The sequence below is a fragment of the Dromaius novaehollandiae genome, chromosome 10, assembly GCF_036370855.1.
Source record: "Dromaius novaehollandiae isolate bDroNov1 chromosome 10, bDroNov1.hap1, whole genome shotgun sequence".
Taxonomy (NCBI): domain Eukaryota; kingdom Metazoa; phylum Chordata; class Aves; order Casuariiformes; family Dromaiidae; genus Dromaius; species Dromaius novaehollandiae.
This window is the reverse complement of record NC_088107.1, coordinates 21,352,447-21,372,973: the sequence shown is the minus strand read 5'-3', so window position 1 is coordinate 21,372,973 and position 20,527 is coordinate 21,352,447. Positions and strand designations below refer to the sequence as shown.

Here is a 20,527-nt window from a genome sequence, read left to right as displayed (position 1 = left end):
TAACTTCAGGCTGTCATGAAAAATCTGTATTTCTATTAACATATGTGCATTACACTGAATGCATTTTCCAGCCATAATGCCTTGTTAACAGCATTAAACATAGTTGCCACACAAATGTGCAGGACATAGCGAACTGGTTTTATTACATAACCATGAATTTCTTTGCAGATGGGTCCTAGCTGGGCAAAACAGATGCTGCAAGACATAAAAGCATTAAACTGTCTAGGTTACATGCCCAACATAAAATATTTATCACTATGTAGTGTCATCTGGCACACATTATGTTGTATTATCATCATTATAGAAAACAACAGTTATAAGAAAGAAACCATTTTTTCCTGCAGCTTTGAACTTGGAGCAGAGTGTGAATGCTAACAGCAGCATGCTAAGCTTAATACTTATCATTACGTGAAATCCAAAACAATTACAAGAGTAATTTCTGCTATCTTTCACTGGGTCCTTCTCAGAGGTTGACATCAGAAGGCCTCACTCAAGGATCCTCTGTGAATCTCGAGTAAATTGGCTGATGGCAGCTTTTACTGTGAAGAGTACTTTAACTTGAAAGCCAACTGCCAGATTAATCACAGATAAAAATAGCGAGCTGCTCAGTTCTATTTGTAAAATCAGAAATGCTTTGAAAAATTTCGGTGAAACCGAGTTTTCTCCTAATTAAAGCCAAGAGCTATATAACTAGTGAATGGTATTCTCAGTTCTTTCAGAAAAGTTATTTTAGCATCTTTCATATTGTAATAGAAATAACTGCAATTAAAACTTGAAAAGGAGGACATCTTTTACTACAAAAATAATGGAGACTATTAATATGTTTTAAAGCATATGCAAGACAATTTTTAAAATCGCAGCAGGGACAGTCTAGTCTGAAGCTACAGCATCTTCTCTTGTATGAATTATGAATGCATTAATTGTTTGGACTTAGATGTCTTGTTATTCACTTAACTGTATATCATCTGTATATCGTGTACTTCTGTGGTCTCTAAAACCATTGCATTTGAACAATTTGTAATCATTACTTTATTTATTCTCACAGCACAGGGAAAGAGGACTATTGTCCCTATTTCAAGATTGTTAACAGAAAGAATAAATAATTACATTGGGAATCCAGAACAAAACAGAAGTCTGAAATTTAACATATACAACTCCTTGGCTTATCATCTTAATTTGCATGCTTTTACAACTTCATGCCAAGTAAAACTATTTTGGTGAACCAAGAAGTGCATCTAAAGGAATCTTTTGTCTTTCAGTGCACAATACAGTAAGTCATATATGAAGTAGCCTTAAAAGTTAATTTGACTTTATTTGAACAGAGTATAATCATCTAGAGAACAAGCTGACTTTTTTAACAATGACAGATGCAAGAGACAACACAGATATTACTGGAGAAGCATTAGTTTCATTATATCTCTTAAACTACTTAGAATAACAAAATACATTACAGTTTATTAGGACAATTTATTTGTGAATACTTGTCCTAACAAGTTCTATCATGCACTCAAATGAGATATAAACTATCCAGTCTTTAAATTTACTAACAACTTATTATGCAAGCAGTTTCAAGTAAATACTTTTACCTAATTTGAAAAATCTGTCACCTTCCACAGCACCACATGAAGTTCTGGTGTTAAAATAACATTTAATCCACAGCAACAGCTAAATAGTTGAAATACTTATGTAACATATTATAAACTCTTCCCACTACATACACCAAAAATAAACATACAAAGAATAGGAAGATCATTTTGATTAGCAAAGACAACTCAAACATATCGCCAAAATCATTTTTCTGTTCTTACGACTTATCCCCAAGTTACTCCCAGAAAAGGCACAGGCAGTATGGTGGTGTGTTTTTTTTTTGGTTTTTTTTCTTTTTTTTTTTTTTTTTTTTACACAAAGCTAGAAACTACACAAGAGGCCTACGCAGTCAAACACTGCTCTATTCCTAGGAAAAACAGGTAAGAAACTTGAATTAGTGTAAGGATATCCCCAGAAGATTCTAGTCAATAAAAGATCTCCAGCATCTGTTTACTGTCCTAGGTTCAAATACAGCCAAGAATCAGAAATTAAATCTAGTTTAGAACATTACTGTACATCTTAGATGAGTGCCTACTGTACAGCATATTGGAAATGTTACAGTTACTTGTCTATTCCAAGGCAGTAGTGAGACTCTTCTCACAATAAGCTAGTAATGGCACTCAGTGGAGTCAGCACTTTTTGAATTAAACTGATAATTACTGTTCAGAGATTACACTTAAAATATTTCACAATATTCTTATTTTTTGTAAATAAAACATTTACATAAAAATGTTTTAAAATGTAGTGTAACTACACAGCTTTTCACTATGTTTCCATACATAACCGAGTACAGATTAGAAATATATTTAAATCATTCGCCGGTTAGGTTATTACAGTATCTGAAAAGCTCTCCTTTACCAGCAAATGATGCTGTGTTTGGCAAAGAATACTATTGGTAATTCTTTAAACAAAACCCCAAACGTATTTGTTTTCCCCTCTTTAATTGTTAGAAACAGAATTATTTAAGAAAAAAGTTTAGTAAATACATATCCTAAACTATTAATAATACTTCTACTAGTACACTAAATGGATTGCCTTGTGTGATTTATATACATTGATGAACCCAGACTTAACTGCTCTAATGGATTGCCAGAAGACAAGTATACAAAGCACTGCTGAAGTTTACCACATTTTCTTTCAAGTGATCTCTGACAAAGTTAAAAAAGTCCGTTTTGGCATTGCTGCTTTTAGGACATATTCCAAGTACTTTACATAACAACCATCATGAATCATCTAGAAATCGGCAAGGGTGCTGATATATTGCATTCATAGTATCAAAAACCAAAAGGAAATTGAGCACTTTTTTTTTTAAATATATATAAAAACAGAGCTTGAGGTATTTAACAACACTTTATAATGGAAATTAAAACTTCCTCACTGCATGTTGACTGCAACTGTTCAGGACTTGTTACATGAAATATCACTCCTATGTTACTATTTGAAAATAAAGATCTACCTTTGCACAAGGCACAAATAAAACTCAGTCTAACCTGTATTGACTACAAATTTGGTTATGTACAGTCTAAGTACAGTACAAAGACTAAAGCAATTGTCCTGCACTGAGACTTACAAAGTTAACAAGCAGGCGCTGCAGCCTGCACAGAACCCATGTCACCGCACACCACTGTCCGCCCAGAGGCTACCAAAGTGAGCATGCTGTAACTATGCAAGCTGCAGCACAGACACCTCAAGTCAGATTCTTCTTCTCAACAGTGAATCTTACAGCAATGAGATCAAAACCAGGTTTTGTTGAGACTAAGGATAATTCCTGGCCATTTGGGCAAAGCACGTTTTATCAGACAAAAGTGGCTGGGGTAATTATAATAAAATACGGTATGCATTTACTCAATTTCTTTAAGTGGTCATATGAAATCCTGTAAACACCAGATTCCTTTAGAGTAAAAAAAAAATCCTACAGTATAGACATAATCAGGCTCAGTCACAAGGAGTGTGTCCCAATCACCATTTACCACAATTTGAAGTTCAGCAGATAAAGCCTCTCTCAATTAAGAATGTCACCGAGGTGAGATTTTCAGTCTGCTTTTGCTAACTCAAAGGGAGCAAGATAAGGTTCCGTAAATTGTTTACATCACCTTAACTAATTCTAGATCCATTTTCCTCAGAACTAGAAGAGATTTTACTTCATCTCAAAATCATAGTATGAATTATTTTGCATTCAGCAGAGGGACAGGGACAAAATGAACAAAAAAATATTCAAATTTCTAGTTTATGCACAAATACTATGATTTCCCAAGTCATTAAATGTTTGATTCTCTGACAGACAACAGTTTAGAAAAGGGAATTAAATTCCTTAGGGAAATAGCAGCAACATTAAACTAAAGAATATAAAACATTCCTTTTTCCTTTCAAGATAAAATGCAAAATAGTCAACATGGCCTAAAAACATGCCAAAACATTTCATTTAACTTTTTGTATGTTGACAAGAGTACTATACAGATAGCGAAACATTTTCATGTGGCCTTTGTAAAATGTCTTTCTAACTTGTGTGAATATAGCTAGTGTGATATGACTAATTTCTTAGAAAACACATACACTCGTGAAAGGCTATGTTAAACTGAACATGTTTGTTACAGGACATGTTCAAAACACTACTGCTTTTAAGAACATCAGCTTGACATAGCCTGTTAGAGAACAAAATTGGCCAAAATTAAAACTAGGCATGCCAGCACACTTTAATTCTGCATTTGTGAAAACACCTCACAAATGATTTTCAGAACTTAGGAGCCCTTTTCACTACTTTAAAAGAAAAGCTCACACATACACATAAAATTCTAACAATTATAACACCATATTTCTTCTTTACCAACTAGCATATACCTTGTTTTAATACCTGAAAGCAACTAATTCTTTCAAAGTTGTACATATCCAGGTATTACTGAGGAAATAAAGACACCCATCACTCTTCTTCTTAATTTTATTCCATAATAAAAAATAAAGACAAAAGAAATAGAGTGTTCAAGAATTAAAGCAATTATTGTTCAGTGTAAGGAGTGGTAAACTAATTATCTGAATGATGATTAAGGACCTGGCTCATCAAGAGTACTTCTGGGTCCTCCATGGCATATTTGTAGGCTTCTACGAAACAGAAATCCGGATTATCTTTTACTGAAGCAGGTCCTATACTATCTACAGAACACTTGATTTCATATGCTATTTATCCTTTTCTTTTTGTTCTTTTTCCTTCTTTTCACGTTCAGCTTTTGCTTCTTCCTCCTCATGTTGTTTTATCAACTGTTCCACCTCCTTTTGCTTCAGAACCCTTATTACCGTCTTTCCGTTCTCTCTTGTCAGTGTTGCAATTTCAACTGAAATATATGGAACACACAGCAGCATTATGTTTTTTCCTTTTGACGGAATGACCATCAGAAGGGTAAGATTTGTTGTTACAACTGACAATGAAGCAGAAGGTTCTTGTCCTGACTCTGCTTAAATAAAAAAGCTTGACTGGCGAGCCAGATGGCAGCAGTTCTCTTCTGCAGCAGCATGCACAAGCAGCACATTAATACCTCTCCAGTGATTCTTCTACCAGGCACTTTGCCATTTCCGCTACCACACCAACGTGGCCTAACTGTGACTCCTAAGCTGTGGTCTAGCCTCTGCAGCTAACCAAGGCAGATCATCTTCAGCTAAGTCATCTGTATGCCCATTTGCAAGGTTAAGGCTGAGAGCTGCTGCATCTTCAAGAACCACTCAAGTAGCTGATTTTTACGTATCATTCTTCTAAGGACATGCCAACACTAGCTGTCACTTGGCGGTGGGGGTAGGAGCAGGGGGAACCACACAAAATCCAGTAAGCCACATGCAGTATGTATGCATTCAGCGCATTTTCTTTTTTTAAGCAAAGGACATTACCTCCTCTGATACTAAAGAAATGCTTACCTTTCTCTGCAGAGAGTTTGCTAACATCCATGGTTTTGTTTAGAACCTTAATGGCTAATGCAAGTGCAGTCTTTAAGGTCATTTCTCCTTCTTTGTAGTCTTGTTTTAGCATTGACACAGCTGCCTATGAACGTCACAGAAAATTAAAACGGTATCTTTGTGCAACCAACCAATAACTTGCTTTTCTGTCAGATAATATCAAAGCCATTAAGATGAGTAATACTAGTATTGCTATGGTTATCTATGAATCAACAATTGAGCTCAGTTAGTACAGTGCAATTTGCATATTTTTGTTCTGCTTTACTTTTTGAGAGGAAAGAACAGAACTTACAGCACTATTATTCCCAATGCATGTAGCTTTCCACCCTCCGTAATTTCCACTAGGATCACTTTGGTACAGCTGAAATCCATAATGCTTATCCCAGCCAATGTACAGCAATGAAACACCAAAAGGACGTTTTCCTGTTGAAAAGAATACTATTAGCGATCTAAATTTAGCAACAAGATTGGTCATGAGTGACAATTATTTTCTTTGATTTCATTTTTCAAATCCATTCCTGTGAACTAGGATTTAATACTGTTCTGCACTTCTGTTACTTGCGATAAGCACTACTGCAAGTACTTCTAGTGTATTTCTGAGTCACAAGGAAAAAAAAAAATCTAGCAGAGGTTTATTTCATTTAACCCTAATAGCAGCTCATTTCTAACTCTACAAATGGAATTTATCATCTCAGGATCTTAATTCAAAACTTAGTTTTTAAAGCACATGACTTTGAAAGCATGTAACTTGACAGCTTCAAAAGCCAGGTACATTAAAAGGTCGTTCCTTCACACTACAGATGCATAAAATACCAGAATGACCATTTTGTTAGAAATCTGTGTTGTAACACTTTGCTATTACCAGGAAAAAACACAATTAAGGAACACTACTTATCATCTCCTAAGATGTTGATAACACACTTCTGTGGATTCTTTTTTTAAAGAATTATGATATTGACACACTCATACCTGTAGCAGGAAGCCTTACTTGTGATTCATTTTCCTATTATGATGGATGGGCCCAAAATTTTAAAATATTTTGTATTAAACTATTTTCTGCCAGTCTTTTTGAAGGCATTCACTATATCCAAGAGCATTCAAAGCAGCCTATGCCATTGGCCTGAATCTTAGCCATCAACTTCTCAGTGACTGAAAACCATCTTCACTAGCAAAACAGAAGTTTATAACTAATCACCACTGTGACCTCATGACTTAAATTTTCCTACTGTTCTTCCAGGTATAACATGTTACCAAAGAATTTTGTTGAACTGTCCAGAGACTCGAATGTTTCAGATTATATAACAGAATAATTCTTTAGACATTTAGAATCACAGTGTCTCATTACACTTCATTACCTCCAAACTGTGTATAAGCCTGCTTGATATCACACAGTGCTGTTACCAGTTGTTCGCAAGGAATAGGCTCCTGGTATTGTAACAGATACCTAGTGTGGAAAAGAAACCATCTTCCATAACTTCTCTCATTGACTTCATAATCCCAGTAAATAACAGAAATAGAACCAATAATAGCTCCATTCAATTTCTTTTAGAATTAAAATGCAAATTCCAGAATGCGAAGTTGGTGCACGCTTAAGTTGCCAGTATACTGTGATTCTAGTAAGCAGTCTCTATCTTCAGAAGAAGCTGTACTTTTACTCCAAGAAAGCAAGGGATCTAACAGTAGCTCAGCTGACTGGCAAATAGAAACTTGCTAAAATGCATTTGAGTGTATGTTCATAGTCTTCACGACAAGAGAAACAACTACCAGTTAGGTGGGAAAGAACAAGTCCCTAGCCACTGTTGCAAGACAAATCAATTGCAAAATATATGCCAATATTATTTTGAAAGACTCAATGAAAAGCAGTCACTTAAAGTCTTCATTTTATCATTTCACTTATAAATGTAAGAAATCAGGTGCAAATTCCTATTTTAGTACAGCTAGCAAATAGTAATCTGCAAAAACAGCCATAGAGCACGATAAAGATACAAAAGAACAGCAAGAGACCCTTCTGCTTAAAAGCAAGATGTTTTGCTTAAAAAACAAGAGCATTTAAAGTAGTATTATAACAGAGAAACAGACAGTAGTCAGCTGTGAGAGACAAAAGGATGTATTTTGAACATTAAGAAGTAGTTAAGAACAGCTGCTTATAACTTTGAATTTAGAGTGACAAGACAGCTGTAAGTTTGTAAGAGTAATGAACCATCTTGTGCACAGCCAAGCATGCACTGAACAAGAGGGAAACATACAGAAGTGGACTCCACAGCCTTACATTCCATAAGGCAATCAGAAGAAGAAATGGTTATATACAAACATTTCCACAATGGAAACCTGCTTATTTTAGAATCAGTCTTTGGCAATCCTATTTCATCCCAATGCAGGTGTTAAAGGTGTTCCTATGAAGAGGCACATTTCTAAATCAAAGCATCTCATTTAACATATTAACAATAACTATATTGAAATTTCAGCAGCATAAAGCTTCTATGTAAGGCTTCAATTGATGTAAACCAGATTAAGTTACTTACTATGTCTGATAAATGTACAGAGGAAAATGATACTGTCTACTACTAGATGAATCAAAACACATGGAAACTCAGAAATAAACTGCAGCCATCTAGACTGAGATTTAGCAGTGTAAAATGCAGATCAACCATTCTTTCCTGCTCTCCATTTTCTTCAAAAACCCTCTAAATATATTTGCCTATTAACATTGTTCCAACATTTCATAACCTTTTCCCCATAAGACTAGTATATAAAAAGCCTTATTCTATTCTCATTATGCGCAATGTTATAAGAATTATAAAATAGTAAGATTCTGCAGTTCAATTTGCTAACAAATATCGTGATACTTCATTTAGCAAAAAAAACAAGTTCCCAAGTTTAAACTTCTTCAATCTAGCTGTTTTATTTCAAATAACATCTAACTCTACTAAGTGCATACTCATTTTGATTTAATACGTATAAAGAACTACATCTGACATCCCAGTCAAGTAAAATGACATGATTATCAGCAAACTTACCTCTGTGCAATCAGTCTCAGTTCATTTGTTAGAACATTGGCATCTGAAGTTATCCCAGCAACGCTACAAGCCATATCCCTGTAGTATAAGCATACAGATTAATTGGACTCCTATCAATCTCTGAGAAATAGTCATGTCTTCATGCAGTGTTTTAAGCAGAATAACTACTGCTGGGCTTTTCACATCAAAACTACTCAGCTGCCATACAAGACAGGTTCATAAGCTCTTGCCTCTAGGTTACACCAAAAACATTATGTAACCATTTCGTAAGAGCACAGGTGGACAGCAAAGTGAGCCTGTCAGTGCGTTAGTTACACGCATGGTTCTGAGAGAAGGATTATGCCAGAGACAACTGAGTTCTAGATACCAACAAGATCCTGAACATCTTCACAAGAGCCACTGGCTACACACAGAACCTATCTGGAGGCCAGCCGACACACACAGCACATCTGATTACTAAAGCAGCCATACAGTGTGTGATGGACCTTCAGTGGAAGTTGCTGATTGACACATCTCGTTCTTGTAACTCAAACTTAGTGATCTTGATTTGATGGTAAAAATAATAAGTGCTTTAGCTGAAAATGAATCAAACACCTGGCTCTTAATTTTCAGCAGAATGTCCTTGTTTCGCTAGCTTTTAATTTTACATCTCTTTTGCTGAATCTGAAGTTACTATAAAATATTCACTATTCAGAAAGGATTCAAGAAAAATAACCCAGGCTTAAGTTTTAGGAGAGGTAACAGCTGGCCTAGGCAACCATTCCAGTGCACTGTTATTCAACCTCCTTGAAAATCCAGTGCTTCCTACAGTTCTAGCTGCTTTCAAGACCAACACAGAAGAGGGAGGCTGACAGGATGAAAAGCTATTTATGTTCCACATATAGCAGGGCTGAAGCTCTACCTCTCCTATATACAAAAGGACATAACCTACAATGCTGTTTGCTCTGACATCACAAATCTAACTTCTAGAGCACTAAAAAGAGGTTAAAAACAGGGAGATGCATCACCTCTGCTACAGTTGTAGGAAGAAAGCTAAGGTGTGCTTTACCTAATTCATTTTACCTTTGGGGTGGGGGGGAAAGGGAAGACTTAGAAAAGGATGCTGAGCCAATACAGTATAGGATTTTTTGTGTATCCTTCAGTTCCCCTCCCATGGTATTTTGCAAAACTGGGAATTCCCAATTTAACAGTAATACAATAACACAGCCTAGATTATTCCACCTGGAAAATTCTCTTTTAAAGAAAAAATGTGGTGTTTCCATTTTAGGAGGAGAACTATTAAAATGAACAGTGACAAATAATCACACTTGTCAAAAACACAGAACAAAATAAATGCTGAGCACTTAAAACCCGGTTCAATGCTAAAATGTTGGAATGACAACAGTATTTTACTACCGATAACATCAGCGGATCCCGATCATCATTTCAACTTACTCATTAAGTTTGTATATTTTCTCAGAGAAAAAGACTTCATCAAGAAGCTTGTGAATGTTGCGCCTCTCTGCTGCTAGCAAAACACCATCGTTTGCTAGAATTCCCAAGCAAGTACCTGCATGTCCAATTGCTTCCATGGCATATTCAACCTGATACAAGCGACCTAGAAGAGGATTTCTATCAGTAACAAAGTAATACTGAACAGGACCAATCAAACAAAGCAACTTAAATTAGTAAGAGTTTGACAGATGCTCATTGTGCAACCCAGGATTAGTTCTTCAGTCTGTTACTGGTTGCTAGTGAATTAACTTGTTGAAAAGGAGAAAGGAATTGGGAAAGAAAATCTACAATTTTGATGAAGTAGTACACGGGGTACCGTCGATGTAGAAAAAAGCCTTCCTCCTACAGAAAACAATACTTAATCTAATAATAATCTGCAAAATTCTGCTCCAGTAGAATAAGATGAGACGGATTTTCAATAACTGAAGACAGTATTTTGTGTGCTCTGCCCTTAACAAGAGATAATGCAAATAACTAGTCATTCCTGTTCCGTTCCAAGAGCACCATTATGCTGAGCCCACAATAACAACCAAATTAATATTGTTGCTCCCTTTATCTCCATATAAACAAGCTCTTGGAGCATCACTGTTTTTCAATACTACATAAAATGCTACTGAATGGAATATTAACTCCATATCAATTAAGGGCCCAGTCAGTATTTAAGAGAACAAGTCATTACTTCACTCACCTTCTAAGAAGTACTAAACAAGTGTGTGCCCTACAGAAGTTTTATGCTATTCTCCAATTCATTCACACCTTTGACCACTGTTCACAAAATAAATATATATATACTAGAATTTTTGAGTCAAACTCCATCTGTGAAATAGGAAAGAATGGCTTGGAAGCACTCATTTCAGTGTACGCATATATATAACACGAATAAGTGTGATCGTATCAGCAGGACACTGTAAGTTTTCTAAGGTGAGCACAAAAAGCAGTAACATCACTCCACACTCAAAATATGAATGGGAAAGATTTCAAAAAAAGGGGGGAGGGGGGAGAGAGATGGGATCTGAGTATAACTGTATACTCACTACGTCATTGTTTGAATTAGTACAAACAAATTTGAAAGTCTCCACTTTGACTCTTGGCTGCCATACAGAACACGGTGCCACTCCTAGGGGGTAAGTGTGATTTATGTAACTCACACAGGGACTGAAACATGTTTTAAACAGCCAACCTTCTTGTAAATGGTTTGTTATTTAGTTTTGGGGAGTAGGCTAGAACATTCAGAGTATTTGAATGGCAAGGTTTAAAGATACCTTCCGGAGAAAATATGGTAGTTCTGGAGTCATATCTTCGAGACTGTAAAAAGCAAAAGGCCGTTAATTGTTGTCGTTCTCTGGCGAGAAAACAAGGTTTTGAACCACATACAGCAATCATTTAATGACTTCAGCTTAGGGCCTACGATGAGAAGGTAACGCTGCTGCCGCTACACATCTGGGTTTGGCCGAAAAGCGGACATACAGCGCACACCTCCACGGACGCCCTTCTGCCACCCTTCCTCCGAGCCTCCGCCCGCACCGGCCGACCAGGGCCCACCCGAAACGCCCGCCGCCTCCGCGGCCCGCCGCCTCGGGCCGCCCCGCGAAGCGCTCCCGCGGCCAGCACCGCCCCGCCACTCACCATGGTGCCCGAGGCGCGCGGCGGGACCGCAGGGGAGCGGGCCTGCAAGACACGACAGCGCACGTTACCCCCGCCGCGCGCCCAGCCCCGCCGCCCCCGCCCGCAGCCCCGCCGAGCCCGGCAGCGCCACCCGCCGCGCAGCTCCGGGCGCGGCCCGGCTCTCCCCCCCGCCGCCGCAGTGCAGAGTCATCCCCGCCCCGGCCCAGCCCGGCCTGGCGGCAGGCGAAGGCCTCGCCGCCCCCGCCGCGCGAAGCAGCGCGCCCCGCCGCCCCGGGCCCCCTCCCCACGTCCGCACTCACGGCGGGCCGGGCCGGGCCGGCGAGGGCAGGTGGGGCCCGTCGGGCGGGGAAGAGCCGGGCGCCGCCGCCGCTCCCAGACCCTCGCCGCCGAGCCGGAAATGGCCGCCGCGCCTGCGCAGTGCCGCGCGCCGGCCAGGGCGGGGCCGCGCGGCCGCTTCCCCGCGCGCCGCGGGGGGGGAGGGGCCCGCGCGCGTGCCCGCCCCTGCCGCTGCGGCAACGGCTGCCCGCGCGACGCAGGGGCGGGGCCCGGCCGCGGCAACGGCTGCCCGCGCGACGCAGGGGCGGGGCCGCGGCAACGGCTGCCCCCCGCGCCCGCAGCCCCTGAGGGAGCAGGGAAAAAAGGCACCACAGTGGTTCGAGATCGGACGTGCTGCGATGTCATCACCGTCCTGCAGTTACACAGTGAAACACCTCGGTGGTACAAGTTGCAGTACAGGCAGCGTAGTGTTTAATACATAGGTACAGTCGGGCGTTACCGAGCAGCTCCTCCTCTACTCTGCAGGCCCAGGGCTCCTATACGCCTTTGCAGTCTCAAACCACATCTTCTCCACAGCCTCCTGGCCCACCTCGAACATTTTCATCAAGTGTTTCCATCCAGTTTTTGCTGTGACCATGAGGTATTCCTCATTCTGTGGGTACAGGAGGGCCGTGTGGGCTGCTATGACAAGTGACTGCGAAAACCTGCCGCTCACCAAGAGAAAGAGAGCAGCTCTCTCCTCCTCTGTCAGTGGCAGGACGCTTTCAAACCCTGCCAGAACATGCCCTCCAACGCTCAGAGGATCCGTGCTCTCAATCATCATGTACATGATAGTTATTGCAACTTCAAATACGTAATAACCGTAACTCATGTCACTAAAATCCAGAATGCCGGACACTCTGTACTGAGGAGTCTCGAGGGAAGCAGAGCTGGAGTCTACTAAAATATTGTGGTCATTAAGATCTCCATGATTGATACCTAAACACAGAAGAAACCAAAATGGTACTGAACAATAATTAAACAGCAGAATCTTTAACTTGTTTTCAATTTCTCAGTGAAATAGCACTGAAAATGTGCGTAGAGGCTCAAATTAACACTGGAGTACAAAACCATACTAGTCTCCCTCAACATCAAGCATGGCAGTGTTGCTGTAACGACGCATGTCTTTCACAGCCTTCCTGCTTCCTAGGAACCTCAATTCCATTAACGCTGACAGGTGACCACATAGCAATTGATAAAAGGAATGTTAAAAGATCTTACTTTGTTCTGGGGGAACCTATGATATGCTACATGTTTTCCAAACCCAGAGCTTTCCACTGTCAAATCATTGTCATCATTTAATGCAAGTCGTATTCAAAAAAAATTATGATTTAACAGTTATTTGGACCTTCGTGAAAAGGAGGAGTGTGCTCCATATATTCTCATTAAGCTGATACAACAGCATGAAAATTATCAACTTAACTGTAGGCAATCTCAGCAGAAAGATCAAGAACTGAACGTGGCTCTACCAGTACTGGGCAGTGCATTCTTCCTGGCATGTTCTGCACTGTGTTTATTCAGCACAGCCTGTGCTATGGATAAAGGGAACAATTTTTTGCTTATAGTGCCTCTCCTATGGACACAAACTCCTGTAAAAAATTTCAGTGTCTCAGTTCAACATAATTTTAATAAGAATAAAATACTCACAGGCTCGAAAACTGGTTAGCTTTGGTATTACTTTCTCTTTAAATTGCTGAATAATTTGCTCCACAACTTCACGATATTTGTTCTGGCCCAAGGCATAAACATACTGGTCTAGAAGAGGGACATTTGCCAGGTTCCAAATGAATTGCCCTCGATGCAGACTTTTTGCTGATGGATGATGGAATTTCTTTGGAAAAAAAACACAAGAGAAAATAGGCCATAAATAAAATACCCCCGTCCTATGATTAAAGGCCTTGATTCAAAGCCCTCATTAACTGTAACAGGTTCCTGATGAAAAGCTGCATGACTTTGACTTATTTTCTGTCAACATGTAAAAGAATAATTTGAAAGCTGATTAAGGTGAGTCCCTTAATATCTACATCCAAACTGCTTTTTTCCCCATTTTTCAGTTACAAAGATTATCCTTAATCACTCATCACTGAAATCATTTCACATCAGTATTAACCCACAACATTTCTGCAATGTGACATGTATGTAGCGGCTTTGAGGCGTTGCCAGTGCTAGAGTCGCACCCTTGGCCGTGCCGGGGTCGTGCAGCCGGCACTACAGAAAGCTGCCGAAGCAGGAGAGACCCTGAACCTGCCAGCGAGCCTGCCACAGATACACTCTCTGCATTTAAAAGTGGCAGCTTCTGGGGTCAAGCCTTAGGATCAGGTAGTAAATCAAAAATGCTGAGGACAGAAGTACTTTATAGACATACAGGACAAAGTGTTATTTTTATGAAAAGTTACTACAGGGTCTCAAATGTCCATGCAGTACACACAGGCCCCAGACCCACATCCAGTAAGCTACATGCATCTCATTTTATTTGTCTCGACAGTAGAGCCAAATCAGCTCTGTTTGCTTTGCCTTTGTACATTCAGGTAGCCTAAATATTTTAAACAAACAAGGCCCTAAACCTCTCTTTGGACAACTACACCCTGGGAGGAAAAGCCTCTCTCTCACCGCATACCACTCTTATCCGGGAACACTCTAATGCTCATTAAGGCAGCTTTCAGGCCAGATAATACCAGTGTGTAGGGCAAATATAAGATTTTCCTACTAGAGAAGCGGTCTTCCTCCTAAAAGGAAACCCATACTTAAAATTAAGAGTCTTACTTATAGATAGCTTAAAGATGGTGAAAACTAGAACTGTGTATGAGAAAGTAAAGAACAGAATCAAGATTAAAACAAAAATCATGTGACAAGATCTCAAATGCTGCAAAAAGCACCACATTGTTGGGAAGAATGTCCTCTGGCGAGCAACCACTGCAGTTTTCCCTTTCAACCCCTGGCAAAATCAGATATTCCAGCAAGATATTAATGGGATGCCACATGTGTGAAAGGTAATAAAAAGTCAGATCTCAACATTCTCACAAGCCCTTGTCACCATAAAGCCATAAACTCATTTCCATTTAAAAGATGAGACATATTCAAGCAAAAGGAGAAACCAACCAGTAAAGCGGTGGCAGTGACTGTTCTGTGCACAGAAAGCATGGTGCATTGCTTTGCTGTCACGTGGACAAAGTAAATTAACTGGCAGAAAAAAAAGAGAGGCTGTATTTTCTGATCAGTCATTTGTAGTTCCCCTAGGTATTACTTTTGGTGTCAATATTTTAAAATTTTAACAATAACAATGGTATTTTTATTTCTTTAAAATTACAAACCTTGGTTGTTGACGTTTCATAAGCTAAGGGCATGCAGAGCCTTTCTCATAAAAATTTGCTCTCTCATCTAATACTTCCTCCTTGGCAGGACAAGTCACAGGCGTACTTTGAGACTAGCTGGTCTATATAAATGGTTTCAATCACGTTCTAAGAGCATGACCACAGTGGTTAAAAAGCAACAGTAAATTATCTTTCCCAATTGAAAAGTGCTCTTATAATTTAAGGACGTGGTTAGTAAAGCCGGCAATTCACATTTCGTAATTGTCTGAAGCCAGTAGCCAGAACATGAGAAGGAAAGGTTAATGAAAGGCAATAAATAATGCAAGAGTTCTTTTATGCGTCAAACTTAATTACTGGCTGATTTATCAGCTTTATAACCCTGTATAATTACAGAGTAAAGGAAGAACTTACTTTGCATTAAAATTACTTGACTAGAAACAGTGCAACTGAGAAGTGTCACAAGTCTCTGTTCATCAGGACAGCTGGCATTATAGAAAGGGAACTAACTGCCACTGCTGTTAAATGGTCACAGTCCTGATGAGCAGGAGAAAGGGAGTAAGTCAAAATGAGTTCAAAATAATACATGAGCCAGTTGTGCCTCTCTGACTTGTGCATTATACAACAATGCTTTACATTCTTCTATGTAAAGAAGCTTTATGTACTTCTGATTTGGGCAGCCTAGAGTTTACTCTCCTTATGCACCAGGCTTGAAACACCAAACAGATGAGCTTTGCTTATTTAAAAAAATCCTTATCTCCCTCTTCTTGATACAACATCACATTGCAGAAGGATTTCCAAGACCCTGTCACAAGCACCAATTGGTCATGCTACCTGAGGAAATGCTTTAATAGCAATCAGCTTTCACAGTTACAGCATGGAGCTTGTCACCTGGAAAATGAGTTGAACTCGGACATCTAGATTCACCAGCTTGAATTTTGCAGATCAGGAAAGCAGACTGCAAGCACAGGAAGAAATAATGAATGGGAAGTTAATTGAGAATGGACTTTGGGAGGCTGGAGCAACAGAAACTCACCTCTGAGAGAGCTTTATCCAAACTGGCAGCTAGCTTACCAACCTCATACAAAATCTGTGCATTTGTAGCAATTTTTGCCACAGGTGTACCTGGCAGGTAGGTCAGCAGTCTGACCATGAACTTTTTGTTCCCAGATCCAGTACCTAAAAAGCAGAGAGAGAGGTAGTCAGTCACTTCAATATGTGCTACCGAGTATTAGTCAATACAAGATGCAAAAAAGGTTTCTCCTACTGCAGAAAAAAGAAGTCACATGTAGCTGACAAAACAGATTTCATACAAAGATTTGATTTACCAGTGCTATACAAGGATATGCAAATCTTAACATTTGTGTAATTTCTGGCAGACTCCGAGCCCTTATGCTTGGGATGGCGTCTGCATACAACAGGTATCGCCCAGTGCCCACAGACGTCCGCTTACACGGTTTTGTAGCGGAGCGGCCTCAGGGATCCCAACTTTTGCACGGAAGTTATAGTGAAAATGAACGCAAAAGGTCAACACCATTTTTATTTTAAGCACTATTAAAGCAATTTATTCTGGCATCATAGATAGGCTAGAACTGTATTTTACACCATTCCATGGTCTAATAATTTGTAACATGATTTCGTCAATGAACTTTTTTCCTTGTGTGGGGTCAGATCCAGCTGAATCATCATTTTCTCAGATTAATTATTCTGAAGTTATTTTCTGAGTATTGTCATAATTAATGCTTACTCTTTTCAATTTGCTTGGCTTCTAGTATTTTAAGTTTGGACTACTATGGCTAGGCGTATAGGTCATATGATACATATACCTTAATGGATAAAAATAAATGAAGGGTTTCTACTTTAGATAATCACATTTTGAATCCCATTTTGGAGATTCTTTCTGTGCAATTTTGCTACAACTACAACCAGTCCAGCCAGTAAATTCCCAAGCCAAAATAGCTGGTAATGAATAAATCAAGAAAACCAGTCGATACAAATTAACTGGAAAAACAGCCAAGGTATACTTTGACCTTTTTGCGTTTTCCACCTTCCCTACCAGCTGCAGCCCGGTCTCTGCTAGAAACCGCCAGGAATGTGAGCAGTCTTGCACTGTGCTTCAAGCCTGCACCTAGGGATGCTTCCAGCAGTGCTCAGATCTCACCAGCGCTGCTGCTCTTGATCAGCAGTGATCAGGGCTGCCCAGAGTCTCTCGGGGGTTTCTTGTATTCCTTATATTTTTTCCCCAGAGAGGAAGCACAGCTCTGGTGTTCTCAGCAGGATATCTCTGCTCTCCAAAGCGGCTATTTCATCAGGGAAGCTCTATTTTAAAACCTGAAAGCGATGTGGGATGTGGGTCAGGATCTATACTTAGACTTGAGAAAGTCCCAGACTGCTGCTGCCGGGAACAGCGAACGTTGTGTGAGGAAGCCGAGCACCCGCGCGGCTGCGAGGAACCTCCTGCTCTGCTGCAGCTCGCTCTCGCTCACTCAAGTATTACAGCTTTCCGCAGCGTCAATCTACATCAGTGCCACACAGCAGAACACGGCTGGTGGCTATAACTGATTCAAACACCTTGTTGTACCACGACGAACACGTCACGTAGCAAAGCTGCTGCCAAGCTAGAGGTGATAATAGGGCAGAAAAGTTCTCGCAGTGCTCACCTGACACCAGAGACATGACGTTACCGTCTTTTGTAAGACGAGGCGTAGCTGAAGGGAAGCCTTCAGCGCTGAGAAACATCATGGCCTGGGTCTGTGTTTCAATGAGGTCGGGCTCCTGGCTGTCCTCCGAATTGGTGATTTTGAGGACGTACTCGTCGGTGCCTCCAGGCGCCCCCGCGCTCCCCGAGACGCGCACGTGGAAGTTCTGGTCGTCGTAGCTGGGCAGCGGCCGGATCCAGGACACCTTTAACCCAAATACTCTGTCCACCAGCTCAGTCGCTTCCTTTTCACCAAATGCTGGTTTGGTGAACGCTTGGCAGCCATCTCCAGATGACATTGTGTCTCTAGGAAAAAAGAAACACCCTGGAAGATCTGTTTTCTGACACTAGGAGCACGAATTCCTGCAACAAAATGCGTTCAGACGCAGGAGAGGTTTGCTGTGCTTCGTAAGTGGGGAAAAACACTTGAGCCAAACCTGATTTCACACACCTGGAGAGATGTGCTCAATCCTTCCTGAGCAAGAAGCGATCAGCTTATTAACCAGCATTATTTTATTAGTTAATAGTAGCACAACCAGGCACGTTGGTGACCAGGAATGATTTCCTAAGGGACAGACTTACCAAATTCCTATTCAAAAACTTCCAGGCCGAAACCTGCAAAAAAAGAGAAGTATTTCAGTGGGCGCTTAATGCTAAAACAGGCATAATCTTTCTGCCAGGTCACAACCTTCATAATTCCCATACTAGAAATGCTCGACAAACCTAACAACCGCGTCCCGACGCTGCGGCTCTCACCGGCTCCGGGGCTCCGGCTGCTGCACGCACCGGCAAACCTTGGACCCTCGGCAGGCAGCGCCGACCTTCGTCCTGCCCCGGACACACAGAGCGGCCGCCTTGCCCGCTTGGGAGACGGGCCCTCCTCCCCGGCGGCCGGGCAGCCCCAGCCTCGCTGCAGCGGGGGCCGCGGCCTGCCCGCCACGGTGCCGGGCCTGCGCCAGCTTTCCTGCTGCCGCTCGTGCTGCCGCCTGCGACGGGCCCGCGTCCCGACAGCGGCAGGGGCAGCCGTGAGCTGTGCCGGGGCGAGGAGCCACCACCAGCCGCAGGCCCCGCGGCGGCCCCGGCCCCCGGCAGTGCTCGCCTACGCGCCTGCCAACAGCTCGCCCGCAGCGGGAGAGAAAAGGATTTGATCCTAGAGCTAATGCTTCATATCCTCTTACAGTCTATCTTCACTTAATTTATAACGAGCAATCTAAATCTTAGCTGAAAGATATATGCAGAGGCTCATTAAAACATGTGCTATAAGTAACGGGTTAAAAAAAATTAACAAATGCACCATTTTCAGCAAAGAAGCACATGCCTGCCCTGTAAGAAAGGGAAGCAACACTCAAAAAAGTGCTCCCACTGATAGCTGTAGAAAGAGAAATAAAACTTGCATCTGATTATTAAAAAAAAAAATCCTTTTATCAGCATGCAAGATGAAAAACTCTAGAGAATGTTTTGATTGCAAGTCATTTACCTACAACAAACTTGAGGCACCTTCTCGGGACGTCCTTTGGAGCGTACCGGAGTTCACATCCAGAACGCTTGTGCAGTCCACGAGAGCGTCACCTCATTAAAACATTGCTACAACAATCCTCCCTGCTCCAAACTCTGTACTCTTCTTCTAGACCAATACAAATCTCCTTCTTGAATTCCTAACGGAAACATTAGCAAAACTCCACAGTATTTAAGGTCCCAATATCACAGAACTACAATCTGAGAAAAAGGAAGTAGAAAAGGCTTGAAGTAAAACCCAGATTTCTTTTTTAAGGTGGACCAGCTATTAAGACTCCTCAGTCAGTCCCACTATGTCAATGTTAATTGTATTGTTAAGGACATTAATTTGAAAATACTATTTTAATCCAATAGGGAAGTTACAAAAGGGAATCAGTTTCTTTAAGAAAAAAAAGACAAATTCCCTGGATGTGTTGTGGGTTTTTGTTTTGTTTTGGCCTGTTTCAGAGCAGAAGTTGCTACATAATGACTGACCAACTATTAAGAAATATTTTTACCTACCTGCGCCTTCTCCCCCTTTCCCCCAATAGACCACACAGGGAAGTTTTTCAAGCACAAGAGCACTCCAGAAAAATTTCAGGGTCTTCTCCCAGTCTGAGGCTGGCCCAAGATTTAGGTCACTGCATCAGGAGTGGCACAGTAGGAAGGCATTTTCTTGCTATGCTCGTGCCCGAGACCCACCTCAGGATACAGAAAAATCAGAATACACTAATTCTCTCACTAATTAAGCAAATTATGATGTGTTTTGCAGATCTATAACTTGTCTAGACAAGTTAGTCTTGCATTTAGTTTCCAGACAGTGGCAGCAACACTAGACCTCTGGACTCCTGGGCTTCGCCCCCCTGCACTGCACATTTGTGAAGACTGACGCACTCTGGCCTCTTACTGTTGCCTCTAGGAAAGAAAAGGCTTGAATAATTGAGCATCTCAGGGTTGAATGTCAGTCCAACAACACAGCTGCTGAAAGTGAGTCTCCAAAATGGGTCAGTGACAGATACTCCCAAATTACTCCCGAAAATCTTGTGATA

The 20,527-nt window shown here is 40.9% G+C and overlaps 2 protein-coding genes across 5 annotated transcripts; both read right to left on the bottom strand.

Annotated features, from left to right (window-relative positions):
- Positions 1-1,292: 1,292 nt before the first annotated feature.
- On the bottom strand, positions 1,293-12,114 carry PSMA4 (proteasome 20S subunit alpha 4). Its single transcript, XM_064517548.1, has 9 exons — positions 11,963-12,114; positions 11,664-11,705; positions 11,300-11,342; positions 9,978-10,140; positions 8,544-8,621; positions 6,882-6,970; positions 5,819-5,949; positions 5,488-5,611; positions 1,293-4,913 (listed from the first exon to the last, which is right to left on the bottom strand). Exons 2-9 carry the CDS (start codon positions 11,664-11,666, stop codon positions 4,759-4,761), a joined length of 786 nt encoding a protein of 261 aa, XP_064373618.1. The 5' UTR covers positions 11,667-11,705; positions 11,963-12,114; the 3' UTR covers positions 1,293-4,758.
- A 202-nt stretch (positions 12,115-12,316) lies between these two features.
- HYKK (hydroxylysine kinase) lies at positions 12,317-19,730 on the bottom strand. 4 transcript variants are annotated; one of them, XM_064517546.1, is made up of 6 exons: positions 19,462-19,730; positions 18,567-18,599; positions 17,947-18,290; positions 16,323-16,465; positions 13,626-13,809; positions 12,317-12,917 (listed from the first exon to the last, which is right to left on the bottom strand). In XM_064517546.1, exons 3-6 carry the CDS (start codon positions 18,281-18,283, stop codon positions 12,454-12,456), a joined length of 1,128 nt encoding a protein of 375 aa, XP_064373616.1. In that variant the 5' UTR covers positions 18,284-18,290; positions 18,567-18,599; positions 19,462-19,730; the 3' UTR covers positions 12,317-12,453. The 4 variants fall into 4 exon arrangements, with proteins under 4 accessions (XP_064373616.1, XP_064373617.1, XP_064373615.1 ...); XM_064517547.1 differs by having other exon boundaries at positions 19,466-19,730; XM_064517545.1 differs by lacking the exon at positions 19,462-19,730 and adding an exon at positions 18,708-19,073.
- Positions 19,731-20,527: the final 797 nt, after the last annotated feature.